Genomic DNA, 24709 nt, shown 5'->3' with positions numbered 1-24709 from the left:
CTTCTATATATTTGACTCTGGACCATCATTTCCGCCATGGCCTCAGCTGAGTGGCAAGAGCTGGCTGAGGCCATGAGGGCAGCACTCTGGGCCTTGGGAGTCGGGCGCCTTGTCCTCACTCTCTGGGCGGTCCCCATCGGTAAGTTTCTCCTTCCTTCACCCATGGAACCTCCTGGGGACAGTGGCTCTGTAGGTGCCGAGACCCTGAGGTGGGAGGATCTCCTGCTATGAGCAGCAGCCTGGGTCTCTCTCAGCCTAGAGGTGGGTGGGATGTCCTGGGGCAGGAGGGCATGTGGGCTCCAAAGTGCAGACCACTGGCGACTCTTGTCCCAACACTGAGCAGGCCCAATCCCAGAATGGACCCACGGCCCTCAACCCCACTACTCAGAGCCGAGGGTGTGGGCTGGGTCAAGACGGATGAAATGAGGGGACGTGGTTGGCACCTGGTTCCAATGACCCAGACTGACAGGATGGGTCTTATGCAAGGTCTCGTCCATCCACTGTCCCCTGGTACAGGACTATAGTCCCAAGGAGATGGCACACCAGGATGGGGGACACAGGGTTATGGGGGGGCTGCTGGGCCTAGAAGCCAAGAGGCAGAAACATACATAGGCAGGAAGCTGTGCAGAGGGGGCCTGCATGGCAGTCATGAAGGCACAGCGTGGAGAGGCTGCGGGTGAGAGAGTGAGCGTATGGCACAGTGGGACCTGTGAGAGGGTGAGTGTGAGAGAGGGTGCGTGAGTGTGAGTGTGTGGGGCAGGGAGGCAGGAGAGGGTCGCGGCATCCTGGAAGCTGATGGAAGACAACATTCCTGGGCAGGCTGATCCAGGGGTCCAGCCAGGAGGTCACCACCGAGCTGGACAGAAGGGGCACACAGGTGGTGGAGGAGGGAGTCTGTGGGCAGCCACGTGGAGGGGCCGAGTGATGTGGGGTACCCGAAGAGGGATCCGTTTTGTGTTGGAGATGCAGACATTGGTGCACGTGCATATCTGGACAAGAACTAGGAGGGTCGGGAGGGTGACAAAGGGGCTTTGGGGGAAGTGGCTCCCTCTGGACCCACGGGGCGTCTGCCCTTTCTCTTCTCCAGGACAGGCCCTGGAGGTGGTCTGGGTGGCCCAGGCTGGGACGACTCAGCCCCACCTACGCAGATCTCCCCAAGACTGCTGTTTATTTCCCCTGCACCAGCCCAGGACTGGGTCACAAGGATGGAGGGTCAAGGGGCTGTGTGGCAGATGGCACTTTCCGCGAGACCAGGGTGCAGAGGCCTAGAAAGGCTGTGGTAGGAGGAAGTGTCCATGGTCACGTTTCGGGACTGGCTCGACTGGGAGGTCACAACAAGGCCTTGGCGGTGGCCTCAGGCAAATGCAGATGTCATCAGCATGTGGCCAGTGCTCGCTCGTCCACCTGGCACGGACAGCTGTGGCCCATCTAAGGCTGGACTGTGCTTCTGCAGATGGTCCAGATGCTCTGAGGCTGGCGTACAGACAGAGTCAGTGTGACGGAGTGGTGCTGGTCCGACACGAGGGTGTGTGGGGGCATGTGTGCAACCAAGAGTGGACGCTGGCGGAGGCTTCCGTGGTCTGCAGGCAGCTAGGCTGTGGCTCCGCTGTGGGCGCCCCCAAGTACGTCCCACTGCCTGGAGAGATGGTGCTGCCCAGGCTGCACAACGTGTCCTGCAGGGGCGATGAGACCTCCCTGTGGGACTGCAGCCTCGGGGCGTGGACGCAGAGCCGCTGTCCCCATGAGTGGTTGGTGGTGGCACTCTGCTCCAGTAAGTCAGCCAGGAGGGCTGCGGGGAGCAGGGTGGGTCGGGGCTCTGATCTGGCCCAGGTGGAGTGCCTGGGAGGGACTGCCACACCCAGTGGAAATGGCTGCTCACGGAGGCAGGCCGTGTGGCCAGCAGCGTCCACACCTCCTGAACGTGTGCCTATGCCTGGCAGATGGCACTTTCCGCGAGATCCGGCTGGTGCAGGGCCGAAGCCCCTGCTCTGGGCTCCCGGAGATCAGGAACGTGAATGCGGCGGACCGCCTGTGTGGCCTGCACAAGGAGGAGGCCACTGTGTTCTGCCAGGAGCTGGGCTGCGGCCCCGTGCTGCAGGCTTCCCGCCAGGACGTGGGCATTGTCAGGAAGTACATGACCTGCAAGGGCACAGAGCCCACCATCCGGAACTGCAGGCTCAACAACAACCTCCGCGGTGGCTGCGACTTCCAGCAGGATGCCGAGGTGGTCTGCTCAGGTGAGGCGCCCTCCGTGCCCAGGGCTCCCTGCTGCCCAGGTGAAGCTCCCTCCATTCCCAGGGGGCCCTGCCCAGATGAGGCGCCCTCTGTGCCTGGGGGCCCTCCTGCTCAGGGCTCCTGCTGCCATTTTCTTCGAGGATACCTGTTCATCTTGCTGCTTCAGAGGAAATAAGAGCAGGCTGGGGAAGGGAAGGGAAGGACGAGAGGAAGGAATGCTGCTCTGAAAATCGAGCTCGTCGCTCTTTGGACAGAGACCTAGAGGACAGAGCTCTTTCAGCTGGCTCACAGCAGGTACAGGGGTCTTGGCTCAGAGCCCTAGGCTGGCAGGGGTCCTGGCTGTCGCTGCAGCATCTGTGCTGTTTTAGCTACGATGGTTGTATATCTGACATGAGTCAGGTTGGGTATGACTCCTTCCCTCCCAGCCCTGTGTCAGATGTGACTGAATTGTCCCTCATAGGTCCTGGAATTACGGCAAGCTAAAATGAGGTGAGGGCAGTGCTCTGTGGCCTGAGGGTGCCTGGACCTTGCCTCCAAGAATATACAGGGCCTCGCTGCCACTGCCCTGGGCAGGCAGAGGCTGTATGACACGCGTGGTACCTGTAGCAGGTGAACTTAACCTGTGACCTTGGGGAAGCCACCAGGGACACCTGCTTTGTTCTGGGTGCAGGGCAGATGGGCCTCTGGCTCTCAGCTTCCACCTGGTACTTGGCAGACCCACTGCCTGGACGCAGATCTCCCTGGTTGGCACCTTCAGGAGTGTGGCTCCAGGTAGAGCTGTTTACCTGAGAATAGCTGTCCCTAACTGAGAATTTGTGTCCTCCCCCAGGACACACCGAGGCCCGGCTGGCGGACGGCGAGCACCCCTGTGCTGGGCGTCTGGAGGTGAGGCGCGGCCTGACCTGGGGCACCGTCTGCGACGCTGATCTGGACCAGGCCACGGCCCAGGTGGTGTGCCGGGAGCTGCAGTGCGGCTCAGCCGTGTCCATGCCTGGCATCTCCCTCTTTGGCCCGGGCTCCGGGGTCGTGTGGACGGAGGCCTTCCACTGTGTGGGCAACGAGTCCCTGCTGTTCCACTGCCCTCAGGGTCCCGGGCACCAGTGTGGGCACAACCAGGATGCTGGGCTCAGGTGCTCAGGTGAGGCAGGTAGGGTGGGCTCTGAGGCTCGGCCAGGCTTCCTTTCCTGGACTCCACCTGGGTGCTCTGACCCCAGCTCACAAAGATGCCTCCAGCCAGGAGGGTGCCTGTGCTGGGTTGAGGGAAGGGGGAAAAGGGTCACACAGAGAGGTGCCCTGAGGATACAACCTGGCATGTGGACCTGTCTGCAGTGTGTGAGCAGACGCTGAGCTGAGGGGCATAGGGAGCTGGTAAGAGCCAGGATGCTGCTCGCCGGCCACCGCCAGCTACAAAGAAATTGCTCGGTCTGCAGGTCAGAGGGAACCTGACACCCCCTCTCCACAGAGTTCCGGCTGGTCAACGGCAGCCACAGCTGTGAAGGGCGAGTGGAACTCCAGGTTCAGGGGGCCTGGGCGCCCCTCTGTGCTGCACACTGGGACTTAGCAGATGCCACCGTCCTCTGCCACCAGCTCAACTGTGGCAGTGCAATGGCCACACCTCGAGGAGGCCATTTTGGGGGCGGGGACGCTCCTATCTGGTCCGACGTGTTTCACTGTGTGGGGACAGAGCCCTATTTGTGGAATTGCCCAGTGAGCACCTTGGGGGCACCCGCCTGTGCCCCGGGAAACGTGGCCACCGTGGTCTGCTCAGGTGGGTCAGCAACAGCACTAGGCAGAGGGGGCTGAGAGTGGACGGCGCTCTGGGGGAGTTGGTGGTGCTCTCCCCTTTACAGGCCGAGGGTTCCTCCCCCTGACACTTGCCAGCCCCTCCCATATCCCCCGTCTCTCTCCCCAGGTCTCTCCCACACCCTGCGGCTGAGGGACGGACAGAGCCACTGTGATGGCCGCGTTGAGGTGTCCCTGGACGGCGTGTGGGGCCGTGTTCTGGACGACTCGTGGAACCTACACGGCGCAATCGTCGTGTGCCGGCAACTGGGATGCGGAAGGGCCCAGCGAGCCTATGATGCGCCTGCGCCCAGGCGTGGGGCCGTCGGGGTGGGGCTGAGCCGAGCGCGCTGTCTGGGCACTGAGACCCTCCTGACCCAGTGCAACGTGTCCAAATCCCTGCTGGTGCCCGCGGGGGCCTCGCGGGACGTGGGCGTCGTGTGCTCTGGTGAGTGAGGGCCCACACCCACCGCCATCTGCCTTGGGGTGGGGGGTGGGCCGCCCTGATTCGGTCCCTCTGCAGGGAGCCACCGGGTACGGCTGGCAGCGGGGCCCGGCCGCTGTGCAGGGCGCGTGGAGGTGTTCCACGGAGGCGCGTGGGGCACAGTGTGTGACGACGGCTGGGACCTGCAGGACGCACACGTCGTCTGCGAGCAGCTGGGCTGTGGCCGCGCCCTCAGCGCCCTGGGGGCCGCGCACTTTGGGGCCGGGTCGGGTCGCATCTGGATGGATGAGCTGGGCTGCAGGGGCAACGAGTCTGCGCTGTGGCAGTGCCCGTCGAGGGTCTGGGGCCAGCACGACTGTGGACACAAGGAGGACGCCGGCGTCTTCTGTTCAGGTCAGTCCTGGTAGCTGAGTCCCTCGTGGGCCAGTTGGGTACCCGCAGTTGTGCTGTCAGCATAGCGCACACTTGCTCCACGCAGGGTGGCCAACATCTTCAGGGCCTCCTCGCTTGCTGGTGTACAGGAGTCTACACTGTGTCAGTGTCCTCTGGCCCCAGTGATGCTGCATGACAAAACGACTTTCCTTCTTTGCCAGGCGGGGGTTGCTGGTGGTCCTGGACCCAAGGGCTGCTGCCTGGGTTTCTCTCCCTCACAAGCTCCCCTCTCACGTGTACTCCAGGTCTCCGTCTCCAGCTCTTTTGATGCATATTTTAATGTGCTGGAGGAATTTTTCCAGAGTGTTTTTAAGGGTTTTGGTTTGGATTTTAGTTCATACTTATCTGAGGTTTTTTATGTGGCTCTCATCTGTGTGTGATCATTCTTGAGTGACAGGATTTTTTCATTTCCTGAGGGGGTGAGCCTGCAAGGGGTCTCAGTGGCACTACCTCCCTAGGCACCTCCTGGGCGGGCTTGGGCATCTAAGTGTGTGGTCTCTTCTCACTGATTTTGGTTCCTGTTTCGGTTTAGGAAAGTTTTCCTCTCTATCTTAGATGATTGCATCAGTTTCAGTCATCATGTTTCTTTGTAATAACACTGAGGTTCGTCACTTTGGATCTTCCCCACCATTTTGAATCATCTCTGGGAGAGGTGTCTCCAGGTGTTACCATATCGCTGATTTGCTTTTCTGGCAATTCTGGCCTCATGTTTCTGGATGTACATTCAGTTTGCTGTTGTGTTTTTAACGTCCCTCAAGCCCCTCCTTCCTCTGTCTGTCCTTGAGCTCCCTCAGGTTGCTGCCCTCACTCACTGACTGATTGGGCTCTGTGGGGTCTGGCTGTTGCCAAGGGCGAGGGATGCTGTTTCTGTTACCTGGCAGCAGGTTCCCAGAGCCAAGAGCAGAGGCAGGCATGGACCAGGCACGGTCACTGCTGCCCACTCATTCAGTGGGCTGGAGTCTTGTAGCCAGTGCAGATTCAGGAGTGGGACACTGACTGATTGCAAGGGGCGTGGACACAGGCAGGGGTCTTTGTGGCCACTTTTATAATCTGTCACAGATGTAGTTCCTTCCCATGTTTTTTCTAAATTTACTTCAATTAGTTATGATCCAGCCAGATGCAATTCATATCCAAATTTCTTCACTGATCCTGGTATAAGTATTTTTCATGTATTACAGGCTCTCACAATGACACTTTAAAGGGTTGTCTAATACTCTATTGTGTGGCACTGTTAGAGTTTACTTAACATGTCCCTGTTGGAATTATGCTGGTCAAGCGTGTTGTGACAGGACGTGGGCACTGACCCGCCAGGAATGATGCTATGTCTGAACATGGAGCTCAGGACTACTTTCTTTTTTTCAAATTTTTCAATTTTTATAATCACTGCTAAATTGATTATCTTGTTCAAAAAGATTATTCTGTATTTCAAGTAATTTGCAAGGATGGTTTCTGGACAATCAGCTTCCGTACCTGCTAAGACATTATTACTGGGGATTAAATCTGGTTACCTGTGGTTACCTGCTACCTGCAGTGGGGACTGTGCTTGTCTTCCAGGGTCAGTGGCTCTGAGGCTGCGAGGTGGCAGCCAGCTCTGTGAGGGGTGGCTGGACGTGTTCTACAATGGGACGTGGGGTGGCGTGTGCAGTAACGCCCTGAAGGACACCTCCTTGTCTGTCATCTGCAAGCAGCTGGGCTGTGGGGAGCAGGGCTGGCTGGAGAACAGGCCTGTCCACACTGGCCTGGACACCTCCTGGGTGGACAACATTGAGTGCCGCAGGCTGCAAAACTCCACGCTGTGGCACTGCCCGTCAGCCCCATGGCATCCACACTCCTGTGCCCGTGGAGAGGAGGTCTGGATCACCTGTGCAGGTGGGGCCCTGGCGTCTCTGGGGGGCCTGCAAGAGGCTTGCATATCCAGACAAGTCACTGCAGGGGTTGCCTTTGACCCATGGCAGGGAGTCTGGGGGTCACCTGGGCTCCACAAACTTCGTTCTGAAGCTGTCAGGGCATTCACACTGGGACGGCTGCTGTTTAATCCAACAGGATTGTCAGAGAAAACGTGGCAGGAATCCTGGGAGACCCTCAACTGCTTATCCACCCACAGCTGCCCAGGTACCCCTCTGTCAGTACTTCTGTCCGCTCCTCAGCCCAGTCCTGCCCTGCAGTGACCACGCCCCCTTTTCCAGAGGAGGGCGCCGTGCGCGTGCGCGGGGGCGAGGACCGCTGCTCCGGCCGCGTGGAGCTGTGGCACGCCGGCTCCTGGGGCACCGTGTGCGACGATTCCTGGGACCTGGCAGACGCTGAGGTCGTGTGCCGCCAGCTGGGCTGTGGCCGGGCCATGGGCGCCCTGGCGGGGGCTGCCTTTGGTCCTGGCTCGGGTCCCGTGTGGCTGGACGAGGTGGCGTGCCGGGGCAGCGAGGCGTCTCTGTGGGGCTGCCCGGCGGAACCGTGGGGACGCGCAGACTGTGGACACAAGGAGGACGCGGGCGTGCGCTGCTCCCGTGAGTGGGCAGGAAGCAAGGAGAGTGTTGGGGGCCAGGGAAGAAGGGGGTGCCAGGAGGGTTCCCCTGGAACATCCCCTCACCCTGCGTGCTCCAGAGTCCGGCCCTGCAGCTGCCCCAGTGCTGGGTCCCTCCGGGTGGTGGGGCACAGGTTGCCTCAGTAGGGCTCCGATGACAAGTCAGACTCAGGCTGAATGGGGCTGGAACGCTACTCCCAGGCGCTAGGCTGCTTCCTCTCCTTCCTCGCCCTAAAGTCCTGCCCTTTCTCCTGCAGGTGACAGGGGTACCACTGTCCTGCCATTGGCATCAGGTACGTGCCTGCTCCAGGCCCTGACCTAGAGGAGCCCTGCGATCAGGTCACATGGAGTGTCCTGTGCCTCAGTCATCCCTCCTGCACCCAGTGGGGCTGAGGTCAGGAAGAGCAGGACCAGGAGACACGCCTTTTCTGAGGAACACCGCTGCCCTCCCCCTCTGGCGAGGTGGACAGACAGCAGGCCCAGGCCCTGCCCAGCCTCTTCTCTGGGCTCTTCCCCTGCCAGACTGGCTATGCTGTGGCCTGTTGGACACTGTGGCTGTGTCCAAAGCACAACTGAGGACAGTGGGTGGTCAGGACCTTTAGATCTGCCCTCCTGGCCCCTCCCTCCTGACCCTCAGCCCTGTGGGGAGGAGCAGCACAAGGCCCCTCCCCCTTACCATCCCCCTCCCCCTCCTGGGAGGCTCAGGTGGTCCAGGCCCAAGGTCACAATTGCCCAGGCAGTGCAGGCACACAAGGAAGACCCGCCTCTCACTGTCCTTACAGGCCCCACCCTGGTCCCTCTATCTGCGCTCAAGGCTGGGACCATGCCCATGACCTTCTGCCTTGTCCTGGGCACCCTCCTGGGCATCGTGTCCCTGGTCCTGGGGGCACATTGGTACCGCAGCCGAGGTAAGTGGGCGTGGCCGTCGGGGTTGACACAGGGCCCTGGGGATGGGGAGGCTGGGGGCACATGCTGAGATGCTAACTCTCTGTTCTGGTCATTGTGCTGTGTGCCTGGTCCCACCCTGACTCTCCTATGGTGGCTTCTTGGTGACCCACAACTGGGTGCCGGGGAAGTGTGCGTCCCCTTGTGGGGAACTGTGGCAGGAGGAGCTGAGGGTCTGGAGGGTCTGGCAGCAGTGGACTTAGACTGCGGGAGTGTTCGACCTAGAGGTTCTCGTGTGGCCTTTGCAGGTTCTGGAATGTTGGGGAACCTTCCCTTGGAAGGGGTTTATGAGGACATTGGAGCCGTCTCCATGGGGGAGAAAGATGAGGAGCCCAGTGTGTCCTGGGACCTGGTGCTGGAGGAGTATGACGATGCCTGGGAGCCAGAGTACGGCCTGGACGATGAGGACGAGGACGGGGACGAGGATGGGGGCCTGCCCCTGAGCCCCACAGGTGTGTGCCTGTGTGCCTTGGTACCCACAGTGCTTTTCCTGCTTTACTGCTCCTGTGCCCAGGGCCCCGCTCTGGCCAGCGCTTACATTTAAAGCTCTTGAGAATCTCCTCTGCCTGTGTCTGTGACCCTCACTCCCATGACAGGCTTGGGCGTCAGGATATGTGGCTGTCATCACACGGGAATCTTCTCATGGGCAGACGTGGAGTTGAGGGAGGCCCCAGATTTTTGTTTCGCTTTCTTTTCGTGGCTGTGCACACAGTCCCTCTAGGACCTTGTCCCCAGTCAGCTTCAGGGTTTGAGGAGCCACTTACTCTCACTTCGACTAACACACTGTCCAGTGCTTGGCTGGCCTGTGGCTTCAAGGTGTAGTGACAAACTAGGGCCCAGAAGTCCTGGGGGTGCTGAGGAATTGCTGAGGGTCCCAATGCATGTCTCCCTCCTTAAATGCAGGTGGGGGTCCAGGCAGCCTGGGCCCTGAAGCTCAGGCTGGGACAGAAGACCATGGCGGCCCCTGCCCCAGGATGTGATGACCATGAGCTGGCCATGGGGGACATCAGTGAGACCCGAGGGTGGGAGAGAAGCCAGGGCCCCTGGGGGCTTCCATTTTCCTCATTTCTAAATGAGATGTTATTAAACTCCCCTGAACTCATTCATTCATCCATTAATTTGTCCCTGAAAGGACCTTCAACAACCACCAGGGCCCAGGTTCTGGCTGTGGCCCCCTCTGCCTCAGCCTAGTCTGATGTCGTGGGCTCTCAGTGTTGTTAGCTGTCCTCACCCACAGGTTCTCCAGGGATGTGGGGTGGGGCTCCCTATGAACCAGCTCCTGGTCCCCCACCTTTCATCTGCAGACAGCCCCCCCACCTGGCTCAGGTGTTGTGCGAGAATCCACTGTACTCTGATGACCCCACCAAGTCCTTTGTGACCACACCTCCCTGATCACACCCACACTCAGCACACCTCTCTGGGAAGTGTTTCTCTGTACCCTCTTTCCTGTGTGTGTCTGGGATAGGTTTGCAAGTGACCACACCACTCAGACCTAGATCTGTTTTGACTCCTACTCTCGCATGTCGGCACCCCGGGTAACACCAGGTTTAATCATCCTGTGAGCCCCTTGTCTGGATCGGGCCCCCAATGATGCCAGCGTTGACACCCATCTCTCAGTGTCCTCCACCGCATCTGGCCAGCTTGCTGTGGGGTCTCCTGAGCACTGCCTCCCACCATCCAGCCCCCCATGCTTACCCCTCTGGCTGTGAGGCAGGTGCTGCTTGTGCCCGCAAGGGAAACTTGAGGGTCCCTCCGGATAGGATACCCTAACGAGGGAGATAGAGTGACATCCAGAGAGGCTGGACAGGGCCTCTGGGGTGAGGCAGTCTGAGGAAGCGAAGTTGCCACCTTCTGGAGGTGTGGCCGGAACCGCTCCTGACAGAGACTTTGGGCATGAGAAGGTGTGTCCTGGACATCTGAGACCACCCTTAGGTGCATACTGGCTGTCACTGGGCCCAGTGAGGGGCAGGGCATTCCGAGGGTTGGGAAGGAGAGAAGGGAGCTGGCAGGAAATGGGGTGGGGGTCTAAGCATGGGCCAGGGGACCTGGAAGACACTGGGAGGAGAGTCAGGACACCGACCCAGCGGTCAGAAGGTTGGGAGTGAGGAGAGGGCGCAGGGTCCATCTCTGGCACCTGCCTTGGGCATCCAGGCTGCATCCATTCAGGGCTGTGTGCTGAGCTCTTTCCCCACAGCTCTCGCCGTCCCTCTTCCATCTCTGCAGGGTCCTTTTTAGGCATCTTTGAGTGAAGTGCATCCTCCCATCTGCCCCCAGCTGGGAGTGCAGCTCAGGGCACACTCCCTGAGGTGGGCTGTGGTGGGAGGAGCTGGAGCTCCTGCACAGAGGGTCCTTCTTGACGGGGTCCTCCTGCCTTCCCTGGAAATGCATACAGGTCCGAAGACCCAAGCTGCCCTCTTCAACTGGTTCTCTGGCAAATCTTTTGAAAAGTAACTTTATTGATGTTATTCTGCTTACAAAATAATACACATTATTATTGTGAATTTAAAAACTCATAGAACGAAGAAAGAAAATGGAAAGTACTATTGTATCACTTAGAAATGAATATGTCCGCACCTTGCTTTGTATCCATCAAGAACTTTTCTTTGCATGAAGGCACAGAGGTGAATGTGATTTACAGTGATGCATTAGGTGCATGCTCTATATTCCCTGTGTGTTTCTTACCTAAAACATGCAGCTAATGTCCCATTGTCAGTGGCTGCTATTATTCCTTCACATGTATCTTCCATCATTTATTTATTCCTCTCCTCTTGTACCTTTGGCTGCTTTTCAAGGATTCCATTCTCACAGAGAGCTTCATGTACCCAGATCAGGCACGTTTTTACGAGTTTTGGTCAAACCGCTGTGTCTGTTCAGGGAACACCGCAGCTTGCAGCGATCCTTGTTCTCAACACACCTTTTGTGCGAGGCAGAGGAAGGCGTGTTTCCCCACCACCCTCACCTCCCCAGCCCTGGCCCCTGGTCCTGAGGTGGTGGCTCCTCTGGGAGTCTCGAGCCTGGGTCTGTGCCAGGCAGCTGCTGTGCAGGAAGCCCAGCGGGGCCTCACCACATGCCACTGGTGATGTCTGTGCTCAGGCCCAGTGGGTGAGCTCCTGCTCTTGGGACAGATGGCGGCTCTGATTAACAGCTCTGATTGACAGCTCTGATACCACCAGGGGGGCAGGTGGTACTCCCAGGGTTCCGTCTCAAAAGGGCTTCCCACTGAGTTGGAGGCCACCTCCCGAACTTGGGTGGAGCACCCTCACTTGTGCCTGGGGTTGCTGCAGCAGCGAATGTGACCAGGGATGGCATTGTCCCCTCTGAGGCTGTGGCCCTTCCTCCTGGCCTGCTGGAACCTCCCTCAAGGTGAGTGCTGGGGTCTGGAGGGCTCCGGGCTCTGAGGCTGGTCCACAAGGGGAGGGCACGACATAGCTCAGGGAGGCACATTCTGGAAGTCTCAGCCCTCTGCAGGCAAAGTGACTATGGGCCATGCTCGTGTGAAGAGTCCACAGAAAACGGTCCGCAGACATTCATTCGTGGTAACAGTTTACTTCTTTAATGGCATCACCATCAAAATAAAGTGTGAGGAAACTTGAGGAAATCGAAATTAAGGTTGCAAACTGGGATGGAAGGTGAACATTAGATTTCTAATTTTGGAAAATTCTGGGCAAAAAGTTCTCCAGCACATCTTTGCCATGGTCACTCCCCGTGTTCTTGCCCCCAAGGCCTCGCCGAGGACTCCGTGACTCTGCTGAGGGGCGAGAGCCGCTGCGAGGGCCTGGTCACCGTGCAGCGCGGAGGGCAGCAGGGCATGGTGTGCGGAGACGGCTGGGGCCCGGGCGAGGCGGACGTCATCTGCCGGCAGCTGGGCTGCGGCCGCGCGCTCTTCGCGCCCACGTATGTGCTGTGGCCCTCGGAGAGGCAGCGGTCCCTGCTGCAGGCCGTGCAGTGCCAGGGCGGCGAGGCCTCGCTCTGGGACTGCTCGCTGGGGCCGTGGGGGCCCGCGCGGGGCTGCGCCTGTGAGTGCATCAGCGCCCTGCACTGCTCAGGTAGGCGGCCGGGCCTGTCCCCACCCTCGTGAGGGGCCCGGTGCGTGCCCCTCAAGACCCTCATCGCATTGCGATGGCCCCACCCGCAGCAGCGCCCGCTCTGAGGCCGGCACCGCACCGGTGAGGAACGTGCGCATTCGCAGATGGAGTCGCACACCAGGGCAACCCTTTCTGGGTTCAAGCGTGGGGCCCAGTGGTGACCACACAAACTTCTGGCTCAGGCCAGGCGCAGTGGTCCTGGCCCCTCTGCTCTGGTTGGGGAGGGGAGTCTTCCCCCTGGGGCATGGAAGCCCCAGGAGCCCGAAAGCTTGGAGCTCATTTCTGCTGTGCTGTGGGGGTGGGGGCGGCCTCAGGCAAGGAGGGGTGAGGTGGACGCAGCTGCTGCCTCTCCCCTCCTCAGGGGTCCTAGGCGGGAAGAAAGAGCCTCTCTGCAGACAGGTCTCTGGCTCCACTCCATCCGCCAAAGGCCAACCCCTCCTTCTGGGGGTGGGGGGGGGCACTGTGGGCTGAGTGGGGTGCAACCCTCCCAGCCCTGCTCAGGTGAGGAGCAGGGGGGGCTCCTGTGTGTGTGCAGGTGGGAGGCCGGTCACCGAGCAGCTGAGTGGAGGAAGCAGCCCCTGTGCGGGGACCCCTGACATCCTGTTTGGAGACGGCTTTAACGTGAATTGTGGCTTGCATGCAGAGGAGGCCAATGTGTTCTGCAGGAGACTAGGGTGCGGCCAGGCACTCCAGGCATCCAAAACCCTCCCCAGCCCAAAGGTCGTGACCTGTCAGGGAACAGAGTCCAGCATCTTAAACTGCAGGTTCAACTTGAACGTGTGGACGTATTGCACACATGAGACGGACTCCCAGGTGGTGTGTTCAGGTAGGGATGCAGAGCCCAAGGGCCTCTGAGGGGGAGGCATCCTCTCACAGTTGTGCTTGGGGGACTAAAGGGGACATCCACTGCCTGGAGGAGAGGTGGGGAGTTTGTCTACCCACTGCCTACCAGCTTCCACGCTGCCCCTGGAGGGAGAGTGACATGGAGCGTCCCTAGGACCCTGCTTCTCTCCTGGTGGCCTGAAGTCACCTTGGGAGGTGATCCTTTCCTGTGCCAGGCCATCCACACGCCTCTGATGGCACGTACCGGGGTGTGGCTAGGCACTCGGGTTTAAAACTGACCAGGCAATTAAAGTGCAAGCCAGACATGCAGTCCAAGCCTGAGGATGGGGTGATGACAGACTGCGGTGCAGGGCCGAGGGGACTGTGTTCGTTTACCCCTGGCTCAGTGGGGCCTCGGGGTGAGGAATGCTGTCAGAAACCGAGTGAGATGCTGAGGGATGGGAGGGGAGGGTCCTCCCAGCCTGCAGGCCCCCAGGAATCCCTGTGCCCCCTTTGGTGCCCCTCAGAGCTGTGCCAGGCCAGGTGGTCCTGGTCCCCCTATGTCCTTCCTCCCCATGGGACTGAAGGGCAGGGCAAATGTGTCACTTTGCGCAGGGGCCTGCAAAGCCCCTGCCCTGCCCCTGAGGGGTTGTTTCAGTCCAATATCCACCTCTAGGACACACCGAGGCCCGGCTGGCGGACGGCGAGCACCCCTGTGCTGGGCGTCTGGAGGTGAGGCGCGGCCTGACCTGGGGCACCGTCTGCGACGCTGATCTGGACCAGGCCACGGCCCAGGTGGTGTGCCGGGAGCTGCAGTGCGGCTCAGCCGTGTCCATGCCTGGCAGCTCCCACTTTGGCCCGGGCTCCGGGGTCGTGTGGACGGAGGCCTTCCACTGTGTGGGCAACGAGTCCCTGCTGTTCCACTGCCCTCAGGGTCCCGGGCACCAGTGTGGGCACAGCCAGGATGCTGGGCTCAGGTGTTCAGGGGAAAGTAAGTTTTCATGTGATTGTAAATAGAATTGTTCTCTTAATTGTTGTTAGGATTGTTCATTGCCAGAATATAGAAATACAGGTGTATTTCTATATTCAGATTTCAGAATATAGAAATCTTTGTGTATTGATCTTGCACTCTCGACTTTCCTGAGCTTTTTGCTGCTTTAGTAGTTCTAGGTGGATTCTGTGGGGTTTTCTATGTAGGGCACATCTCCTTGAATATGCGCAGAGATAGTTTTACTTCTTCCTTTCCAACTGGAATGCTCTTTATGTCTTTTTTCTTGCCTCGTTGTTCTGGAACTTCCAGGGCTGGAACTTCCAGGGCAGTGCTGAATAGCAGTGGTGAGAGTGGCACCCTTGTGTTCCTCCTGATACAGGGGAAAGCTTTCAGCTTTTCTCCACTGAGTGTGTTAGCTGTGGGTTTTCTCTAAATGCCCTTTATCGTGTTGAGAAATGTTCCTTCTTTTCCTAGTGTGTGGAGTGTTTTTATCACGAGTCTGTTGGATTTGGTCAAATGCCTTTTCTGCAGCAATTGTTTTACTTTGCTTTTCCTTTGTGTTGTTAGTGAAGCCGTCTGGTGCTGAGCTTTTCTTTGCTCAGAGATTTTTGTTTCTTGATTCATTTTCTTTACTTTTTATAAGTTTGTTCATATTTTCCATTTCTTACTGAGTCAGTTTTGGTACTTTGTGTGTTTCTAGAAATTTGTCCATTTCATTTAAATTACCTATGTGTTGGGGTGTGCGCTCATAGCATTCACTTATGTTCCTCTGTATCTGTAAGTTCACTAGTAATACCTCCACTTTCATCTGATTTTTGTAATTTGGGCCTTTTGTGTTTTTTTTTTTCTTGGCCAATCTTGCTAAACGTGAATTTTGTTGACCTTTTCAAAGAATAAACTTTTATTTTCATTATTCTCTGTATTGTTTTTATTCTATATTTATTTCCACTCTAACCTTTATTATTTTCTTCCTTTCACTAGTTTCAGATCTAGTTTATTCTTATTTTTCTAGTTTCCTAAGGAGTATTTAGGTTATTGATTAGAGATACTCCTTCTTTCGTAATATAGACATTTGCCACTAGAAATTTTCCTCTGAACACTTTTTCTGCTTCAATCTATAAGTTTTAGTATGTTGTTTTCATTTTCATTCATCTCAAAGTATTTTCAGTTTTCCTTCTGATTTCTTCTGTGGCCCATCTGTTGTTTATGAGTGTGTTGCATTTGTGAATTTTCCAGTTTTCCTGCTGTTACTGATTTCTAGCTTCATTTTACTGTAGTCAGAGATGATATTTTTATGATTTCAGTCTTTTAACATTTATTCAGACTTGATTTGTGCCCCAGCACATGGTCTGTCCTGGTGAATGTTTCATGGGCATTTGAGAAGAGTGTGTATTCTGCTGTTGTTCGGTAGAGTCATGCACTGTTCATGTCTGTTAAGTCTAGTTGGTTTATAGTATTGTTCCAGTTCTTTACTTCCTAATTTACCTTATGTGTACACGGTCTATTCGTGATTTAAAATGAGGTATTAATGCTCTAGTCATTATTTTTATTTATTTATTTATTTATTTATTTATTGAAAAAACCACCCAGATTGTTTATTACAAAAACAAGGAGAAAAATTTGAGAAAAGTGAAGAATAGGCAATCCACAAGTGGTTGTGGATATCAACCACTCATAACCAGAACAATCATAATTTTGTATTATTGAAAAGGTTTGATCTATTAAGATTAAATGACAAAGTTTTTTTCGACAAGTCTAAATCAATTAATGATATATCAAAATAGTGCCAACAGGTGAATCAGTGAAAAAGAAAAAGTTAAAATATCTTAGCCACAGCACTGGAAATCCATCAAGTTCACATATTTAAAAACCAAATACACCAAGGTCCTTAAAAGAAATTTTCCTTGTCATGTATAGAATATAATTTATCAAGAGAAATGTATTAACCTTTAAGCCCCTTCTAATTGAAAATTAGAGGAAATTATCTTAGTATACATTTAATTTTCTATACTAGAAGTAATTTTTTTAAATGCATTCGAAAGGAAAGTTTAGACTGTAAGGAGCCTGGCACGTAATAGAACATGAACACAGAAAATTCACAAGTCAACTTAAGCTACTTATGATAAACACCACTATGAAGAAGAAAAAGAAATTTGCATGTCATTTTCCCCAGTAAAAGATGTAGGATACATGGCTGAGTCTGTTATTTACATCAGATAGAAATTAGATCCTTGGGCCAAGCAGAAAATATAACATAATCAAACATAACACCTACAGAAAATATGCCTCCCTAAATTTTTAGTTTTAAAAACGTTTAGTTTTGCTTGTTCTCGTTGCCTTAATAGTTGTATTCATTTATTACAAGGTCAGTCTCTAGTCATTATTTTAAAATAACCCTTTAATTCTGTCAGTTTTTGTGGCTCTGTTATTAGATGCATATATATTCATAGTTGTTATATCTTCTTCATGGATTAACCCTTTAATCAATATATAATCTTTTCTCTCATAACATTTTTTTTAAAACTTAAAGTCTATTTTTGTGTAATATTAGTATAGCCATTCCAGTGCTCTTTTGGTCAATATTTGCATGAATAGCTTTTTTTTCAGCCTTTCACTTTAAACCAATTCTGTCTTTAGATCCAAAGTGAGTTCATTGAAGATAGCATATTATTGGACTGTGTTTTATTTTTTAATCCATTCTACCACTCTCTGCCTTTTAATTAGGGAATTTAATCTCTTTACATTTAAAATAAAACTGATAAAGGAATATTTCCGTCTATCATTTTGCTATATTTTTTGTATGTCATGTACTTTTTTGTGTCTCAGTTCCTCTAATACTGCCCTTTTTTGTGTATAATTGAGTTTTGTAGTGTACCATTTTGATTCCCTTATCTTTTTTTTTTTTGGGGGGGGATATATTTAAAATTTTTTTCCCTAGTGGTTAACTTGGCCATTATAACTAACATCTTAAATTTTTAAAACTCTAGTTTGAATTAAAACCAACTTAGCTTCAAAGTATATACAAGCCCTGCGCCTATGCATGTATTGTCATAAATCACATCTTTATACATTGTGTGCCCATGAACATAGATTTATAATGATTGTTTTTTGCATTTGTCTTTTAAGGCATGTAGGAAAAACAGAGGAGTAATAAACCCCAATACAATAATGTTGGCTTTGTGCTTTCTTATGTAATTACCTTTATCAATGTTATTTAGTCATATGGCTTTAACTTACTGTCCACCTATTATTTCAACCTGAAGTTCTTCCTTTAGCATTTCTTCTAAGACAGGTCCACTAGCAATGAATTCCCTCAGCTCTGTTTTAATTTTTCCTTCGTTTTTGAAGAATAGCTGTGCCGCATATAGAATTTGGGGGTAACACTTTTTTTCTCTCAGCCTTTTAAGTATGTCATTCTGGTGCTTCATGGTTTCTATGGTTTCTGATAAGAAATCAGCTGTTAAAATTATTGAGGGTCCTTGTAAATGGTGGTTCACTTCTCTTTTGCTGCTCTCAGGACGCTCTTTATATTTGTTGTTTGACAGTTTGATTATAATGTGTCTCAGTGTGGATCTTTTTGAGTATAGTCCACTTGGACTTTGTTGAGCTTCTTGGATGTGTAGGTTCATGTCTTGCATCAAACCTGGGGAGGTTTTTTTTGTTTTTTAAACACCTTTATTTCTTGAAATATTTTCCCTACCATTTTCTGTCTCCTCTCTTAATAGGACTCCTACTATGCATATGTTGGTACACTTGATGGTGTGCCACAGGTTTTTAGGGATCTATTTATGTTCTTTCATTCTTTTTTCTTTCTGCTCCCCAGACTGGATAATTTCAGTGTACTTGTCTTCAAGTTCATTGATTCTTTCTTTTGCCTGCTCAAAACAGAAGTTGACCCCCTCTAGCGAATTTTCAGTTCAGCTATTGTACTTTTACCCTCCAACAATTCCCTTTGACTCCTTTTAAAATGATTTATATCTCTTTATTGAAATTCCCTATGTGATGAGACTTCGTTATCCTAGTTTCCTTTATCTCTTTATTTAAGACAGTGTATTTAAAGTCTTTGTCTTGTAAGACTAATGACTTAGTTTCTTCAGGGACATTTTCTATTTTTTTTCACATGAATGTGTCATACTGTCTTGATACTTTGCATGTATTTTATATTTTCTTTGGAAGCTTGGCATTTAAAACTTATTCTAATGTGGCAACTCAGAAAATCAGATTCTCTCCCCACCCCAGGGTTTGTTGTTGATAATTGATGTGGGTTATAGTTCTTTGTTTAGTCACTTTTCTAAGTTCTTTTTGTAAAGACTCTATTCTTTGTCATGTGTGACCACGGAGGTCTCTTAAACAAACAAACAAACAAACAAACAAACAAACAAAACTCAAAACTGTTTTGGTCTTTGCATATTAGCTCTTTGTTGGATTACACCTTCAAAGCTGACACAGGCCATTTTCCAACTCTGCCTTAGCATTCACTTCTTACCTGGCAGAGCTAAATTGGCCAACTTCTTGCTTCATTAAGTTTCTCTGTTTGATTAGATACTACAGTTCCAAAAATGTTGGTTATGATGGTTTTACCAGCTTACTCATTGTTTAGAGGAGGGATAGAGTTTGGGGGTTCCCTCTTCTTGCATGTCTCAGATTTTCCTTCCCACTTCCAGGGTGTGGGGTGTGTTTAGGCTCACATTGTGAGCCAGGTGCCACAGCATATACAGAGACTGAGGTAGGAGGCTGCTGTGCTCTGCTGACTCCAGAAATGCCAGCTAGACAGTGAAGCAGGAGCTCTGCAGACCAGCTGCTTCTGCCTTAGTGTTCAATTCCTGCTTGCATGGAGACAATATTCCACAACTTCACTTCTCATTAGTGTTCCTGTGTTTTTGCTTACATTTCTGAGTACTCAAAAAGTTGATTTACCTGTTTTCCCCAGCTTAATCCTTACTGTAGTGGAGGAGTGCGTTTTGGTATTCCCTATCCACCATTTATAGTGATGTCAATCCTAAAAGCTGTTTTCTTACTCTCAGCCTGTCCCTCCCAAGTCTGGGAATGGACTGTGTTTAACAAAGCTTACATTAAGGACAGGGTCCGCAGGGTCCAGAGCAATGCTGATACCCCCACTCCACTAGGGTTCCAGCTGGTCAACGGCAGCCACAGCTGTGAAGGGCGAGTGGAACTCCGGGTTCAGGGGGCATGGGCGCCCCTCTGTGCTGCACACTGGGACTTAGCAGATGCCACCGTCCTCTGCCACCAGCTCAACTGTGGCAGTGCAATGGCCACACCTCGAGGAGGCCATTTTGGGGACGGGGACGCTCCTATCTGGTCCGACGTGTTTCACTGTGTGGGGACAGAGCCCTATTTGTGGAATTGCCCAGTGAGCACCCTGGGGGCCCCCGCCTGTGCCCCGGGAAACGTGGCCACCGTGGTCTGCTCAGGTGGGTCAGCAACAGCACTAGGCAGAGGGGGCTGAGAGTGGACGGCGCTCTGGGGGAGTTGGTGGTGCTCTCCCCTTTACAGGCCGAGGATCCCTCCCCCTGACACTTATCAGTCCCTCCCATATCCCCCGTCTCTCTCCCCAGGTCTCTCCCACACCCTGCGGCTGAGGGACGGACAGAGCCACTGTGATGGCCGCGTTGAGGTGTCCCTGGACGGCGTGTGGGGCCGTGTTCTGGACGACTCGTGGAACCTATATGGCGCAATCGTCGTGTGCCGGCAACTGGGATGCGGAAGGGCCCAGCGAGCCTATGATGCGCCTGCGCCCAGGCGTGGGGCCGTCGGGGTGGGGCTGAGCCGAGCGCGCTGTCTGGGCACTGAGACCCTCCTGACCCAGTGCAACGTGTCCAAATCCCTGCTGGTGCCCGCGGGGGCCTCGCGGGACGTGGGCGTCGTGTGCTCTGGTGAGTGAGGGCCCACACCCACCGCCATCTGCCTTGGGGTGGGGGGTGGGCCGCCCTGATTCGGTCCCTCTGCAGGGAGCCACCGGGTACGGCTGGCGGCGGGGCCCGGCCGCTGTGCAGGGCGCGTGGAGGTGTTCCACGGAGGCGCGTGGGGCACAGTGTGTGACGACGGCTGGGACCTGCAGGACGCACACGTCGTCTGCGAGCAGCTGGGCTGTGGCCGCGCCCTCAGCGCCCCGGGGGCCGCGCACTTTGGGGCCGGGTCGGGTCGCATCTGGATGGATGAGCTGGGCTGCAGGGGCAACGAGTCTGCGCTGTGGCAGTGCCCGTCGAGGGTCTGGGGCCAGCACGACTGTGGACACAAGGAGGACGCCGGCGTCTTCTGCTCAGGTTGGTGCTGCCACCCAGCCTGCCAGCCCACTTCACGGAGGGTTGGTTCTCTTGACTTTCCTCTTCTACTGTAGGGTTCACAGACCTGAGGCTTCAGGACAGAAGCCAGCCCTGCGCTGGGCGGCCGGAAGTTTTCTACAATGGTACGTGGGGTGGCATCTGCCAGTCCCTGAGTCCTGCCTCCCTGGAAGTCCTGTGTGGGCAGCTGGGCTGTGAGCACCGCGGGCAGCTTCAGGCTGGGGTCGTTTCCCGGAAGGCCCCTGGGGTCCTCTGGGTAGCCTCCATTAGGTGCCGGAACAAGCACGAAACGTCCCTGTGGCAGTGCCCCTCAGCCCCCTGGGACCCGCACTCCTGCTCCAGCCAGGAGGAAGCCTGGGTTGTATGTGCAGGTGAGGAGGGGCTGTGTGTGTGTGTTGGGGCCTGCGAGGGCTGCTTCTCCAGGACAGGCCTGTTGTCAATCCACCCCATTTCTCTGTGGGATGAAACTGCCACCTTCACTTAAGCTTATAATTGTAGGGTGTGCTGGTCCAGCAAGGGTGGAGACCTTGTCCTGAGCCTCTGAGCTGCAGCGGGTCATCTGAAGTCTTCTCAGTCCCCCTGTCCCTCCCAGTGGGAAAATCAGGGCAACTGGGCTCCACAGGCTTCCTCTAGGGAGGGGGCCTTTGGGAGAAGCCCAGGAGAGTGTGTGGAACCCCTCAACTTGTGTGGGTACCCCTTGGCTAAATGGATAGAGCTCTCTTCTCTTCCTTTAGAAGCAGAAATTCCTAGGGATGGGGAGAAAAAGAGGAAAAGAAAAATATTTCACATAATTTGAAACTGCTAACCTTAAAAATCAGATGTGTCCTAATTTCCTACACAGAAAAGGCGGGACCAGCTCCTCAGGACCCTGGGGAGACCCTCAACTGCTCAGCCACTCAGACCTGCCCAGGTGTGTGCTGTGTCCCCTTTCTGTCCTTTGTCTGGTTTGCCGTGTACCTGCTGACCCGGGCCACTGTGTTTCCAGAGGAAGGCGCCCTGCGCGTGCGCGGGGGCGAGGACCGCTGCTCCGGCCGCGTGGAGCTGTGGCACGCCGGCTCCTGGGGCACCGTGTGCGACGATTCCTGGGACCTGGCAGACGCTGAGGTCGTGTGCCGCCAGCTGGGCTGTGGCCGGGCCATGGGCGCCCTGGCGGGGGCTGCCTTTGGTCCTGGCTCGGGTCCCGTGTGGCTGGACGAGGTGGCGTGCCGCGGCAGCGAGGCGTCTCTGTGGGGCTGCCCGGCGGAACCGTGGGGACGCGCAGACTGTGGACACAAGGAGGACGCGGGCGTGCGCTGCTCCCGTGAGTGGGCGGGGCCCAAGGTCCCTCTGTGTCCCTTCTGAGGCCTGGCGAATGGTCCATGTGGTGGGTGGTTTCCTCATTTCAGTCTTTCGGGAAAAGCTGCTTCATTGTGGTTTCCAATGATATTTTGTGGACATGTCTTGTTTATACCCTCAATCCATGTTCACTCCTGGGGAGTGGGGTCACCTTGGATCTAGCACCGCCTCTCTTGTTCCCTACGGTGTCTTTACTCCCAAGCACTGTACCTCATTCTGTTTGCAGAGAACAAAAGCGACCAGAGTCCTCATCACAGCAGCTTCTGTGTGGGCAGGGTCAGTTCTGTGCCCATAAGTCACCTGCTGTGGCTGCTCAGGAGCCTCTGATAGTGAGGCCACGATAGTGATAGTTTTAACAAGGGGGGACTTCTCCTTGAGAGCAGAAACCTGGCACCTACCCCAGCACACACCAGCCAATTCTGGGGTGCTCCACCCAGCAGGGGCCAGCAGATGCTTCCCTCAGCCCTTCTGAAGCCACATGGTGGCCCATGAGGGTGAGGGTGTGGGCCCGCGGGGCCTCCTTCTCCCTCTAAGGGGCTCGTAGACCTCTCACCCACCATGAAGCCACTCATGGTCTCTCCTTCCAGGGCCTGGCCCCCGCCTCCTGTCGGCCCCAGAGCCCTGCCTGACGCTCAGGGTGGTCAGTGCAGTCCTGGCTACGCTTCTCGGTCTCCTCGTCCTGGGCCTCCTGGGCCTCCTGATCCTGCTACGAGTCTCACGAGCCAAGCAGAGAGGTATATACACCCACTCGGGTCCTGTTGTCTGTGTGGTAGAAATGAGTGGAAACTCACAACTGGTGTTGGGGTCTCTGAGGTGGGGTTTCGCTTAAAGCGGCCTTTTATTGGCCAAAGAGAGAGACTTAGAAATTAGTCGGCCTCAGGCCCCTGGTCAGAGCTGAACCCTAGAAGCTCTCCCGTGGATGCCCCATTGAGGCTTATTGGGGGCAGTGCCTGGCTTTCCTGACAAGGGGATGGTGTCCAGGGCAGGAGGCACCGAGGGGCCTGGTCCCATCACTGAAGCCCCCAGTCCCTGCCCAGAGCACTCTGCTTTCTGCTTCCTGAATGAGGTCCCCACCTGGAAGTCCTGCCCCCACGCCACCCTCTACAGCCGCGTCCATACCGGTCTTCTGTGTGTGACTGTGCTTGCCTCTGCCTCAGGTCTGGGAAGCTCTGAGGCATCTCCTGAAGAACCCCTGTATGATGTCATTGGGGAACTGCCTGTAGTGTCGCTGTACGAGGAGATTGGGGAGGCTGAGGGTAAGCCCCAGGGTGAAGAGGACCAGGGTGTGGCCAGGTGCAATGGCAGGTGTGTCTGCAGCTCTGAGGGTGAGCCTGGGGGCGGGGCTCTGGAGGACCAGCAGGAGGGGGCCGCTGACCACAGGGTGCTTGGATATGAGGAGTCCGTTGGGTACGGGGAAGGCAGGATCAAACCAATGAGGGCGGAATGGGCTGCCGGACTCCAGTCAGAGAGGGCATGTCTGAGGTGGGGGAGGCCAGGTGCGTGGGTCCAGCGGGTGGCAACTGGGTGGGGTGGGTAGCTCCTGTGCTTCTGCCACGCTGCATCTCACTCAGCCTGCGTCCTCACCTGGAGGAGCGCATGATGGAACCACCCACATCGCTGTGACGGGATGATTGAGGAGCCTGTGTCCAGATGCTCTGAACTCTGTCAAGTGCTTTTTGGTGACATTGCTACGCTTCCCTAACGAGAGGGAAACCAGCAGGTCAGGCCACCCATGACGAGTCAGATATAGCTTCTGTGGCAACATGGTGACATGGTGTCTCATGCGTCATTTCAGGAGAGGTGGCGAACCTCAAGGATGAAGAGTCTGCAGTGGAGGAGGGTTATGACGATGCTGCAATTCCACTGGAGGAGACGACGCCGTGAAGACCCTGGAGGAAAACTCAGCAGCTGACGTGTCCTTGGAGTCACTGTTGTTTCTGCTCCTTTGCAATGTGTCGAATTTCAGAATGACACAGAGACATCACTCTTGGTGCCCCGTCCTCCCTCACCCCGCCTGTCCCCTTGGCCTCGTCCCCTTTGGGAGATTTTCCCTGTGGACAGTTCCACCTCATAACCTGCAGACTTCCTGTGCATCACGATAAATGCTGACGCATATAGAAATCCATGGTTGTGTTTACTATTTCTTTAAAACAGAAACAAAAAAGTGTAAGTAGCACCATCGTCATGTATTATCTGTAACCTGCTGCTGCCAGCAGCACCCGGGTGGCCTGTGGCACCCGGCGGACTCTGCCTTCATTGTGTTCTCGTAAACTCTACTTCATTGAACCCAAAATATCTTGTAGGTTTTCTGCACGTGAAATCATGTCATCTGTGAACACTGTCAGATTATCCATTCCTTTCCTCGACACCCCCACTTTCCTTTTTGTGCCTGACTCCATGGGCTGGACGCCTTCACCCGACATTGGTCCAGGCAGCACATGGCCTGGGTCTCACTGTTGACCGTGGTGACAGTGCTCCAGATCTCATTTTGCTGTTAAATATAATGTCTGATGGTGTTTTTGTGGATGCCATTTATCTGACGAAGGAAAATCCATTCTATTGTTAATTTTCTAAGAGTTTTGGTTTTTATCATGAAAGTGTTGACTTTAATGAAATGCTCTCCCTGCATCTATTAAGACGGTATGTGATTTTTCTCCCTTTTGTGGTTAGCGTGGTGACTTATGTTGATGGATTTTCAAACGTGAAACCAACATTGGGTTAAACAAACTAGCCTTTGTCGTGATGTATTGTTCTTTTTATTTATGACAGAAATCAGTTTGGCAATATGTGGGATCAATAGTTACAAGAGAGATTGAT

At 54.4% G+C, this 24709-nt stretch overlaps 1 protein-coding gene across 1 annotated transcript; it reads left to right on the top strand.

The window, feature by feature from the left end:
• Positions 1–23776, top strand: SCART1 (scavenger receptor family member expressed on T cells 1). The gene is made up of 25 exons (XM_033131072.1): positions 1–139; positions 1454–1771; positions 1941–2237; positions 3065–3373; positions 3698–4003; positions 4148–4465; positions 4541–4855; positions 6449–6763; positions 6938–7006; positions 7081–7395; positions 7670–7705; positions 8195–8320; positions 8606–8809; positions 12080–12403; positions 12978–13268; positions 13941–14255; positions 19382–19687; positions 19832–20149; positions 20225–20539; positions 20614–20928; positions 21399–21467; positions 21543–21857; positions 22480–22626; positions 23050–23388; positions 23688–23776. The coding sequence occupies exons 1-25, from the start codon at positions 37–39 to the stop codon at positions 23774–23776; spliced, it is 6174 nt and encodes a 2057-aa protein (XP_032986963.1). The 5' UTR covers positions 1–36.
• Positions 23777–24709: the final 933 nt, after the last annotated feature.

The sequence above is a fragment of the Rhinolophus ferrumequinum genome, chromosome 16, assembly GCF_004115265.2.
Source record: "Rhinolophus ferrumequinum isolate MPI-CBG mRhiFer1 chromosome 16, mRhiFer1_v1.p, whole genome shotgun sequence".
NCBI classification, from domain to species: domain Eukaryota; kingdom Metazoa; phylum Chordata; class Mammalia; order Chiroptera; family Rhinolophidae; genus Rhinolophus; species Rhinolophus ferrumequinum.
Note: the sequence above shows the minus strand (reverse complement) of the source record. Positions and strands in the feature narration are given on the sequence as shown.

Excerpts from the sequence above, each read along its gene's own strand:
- SCART1 (XM_033131072.1), top strand. The coding sequence starts at position 37 with ATGGCCTCAGCTGAGTGGCAAGAGCTGGCTGAGGCCATGAGGGCAGCA. Across the intron at positions 8,810-12,079 it reads CCTGCCCCTGAGCCCCACAG|GCCTCGCCGAGGACTCCGTG; the intron begins GTGTGTGCCTGT and ends CTTGCCCCCAAG. Across the intron at positions 23,389-23,687 it reads TCTGAGGTGGGGGAGGCCAG|GAGAGGTGGCGAACCTCAAG; the intron begins GTGCGTGGGTCC and ends GCGTCATTTCAG.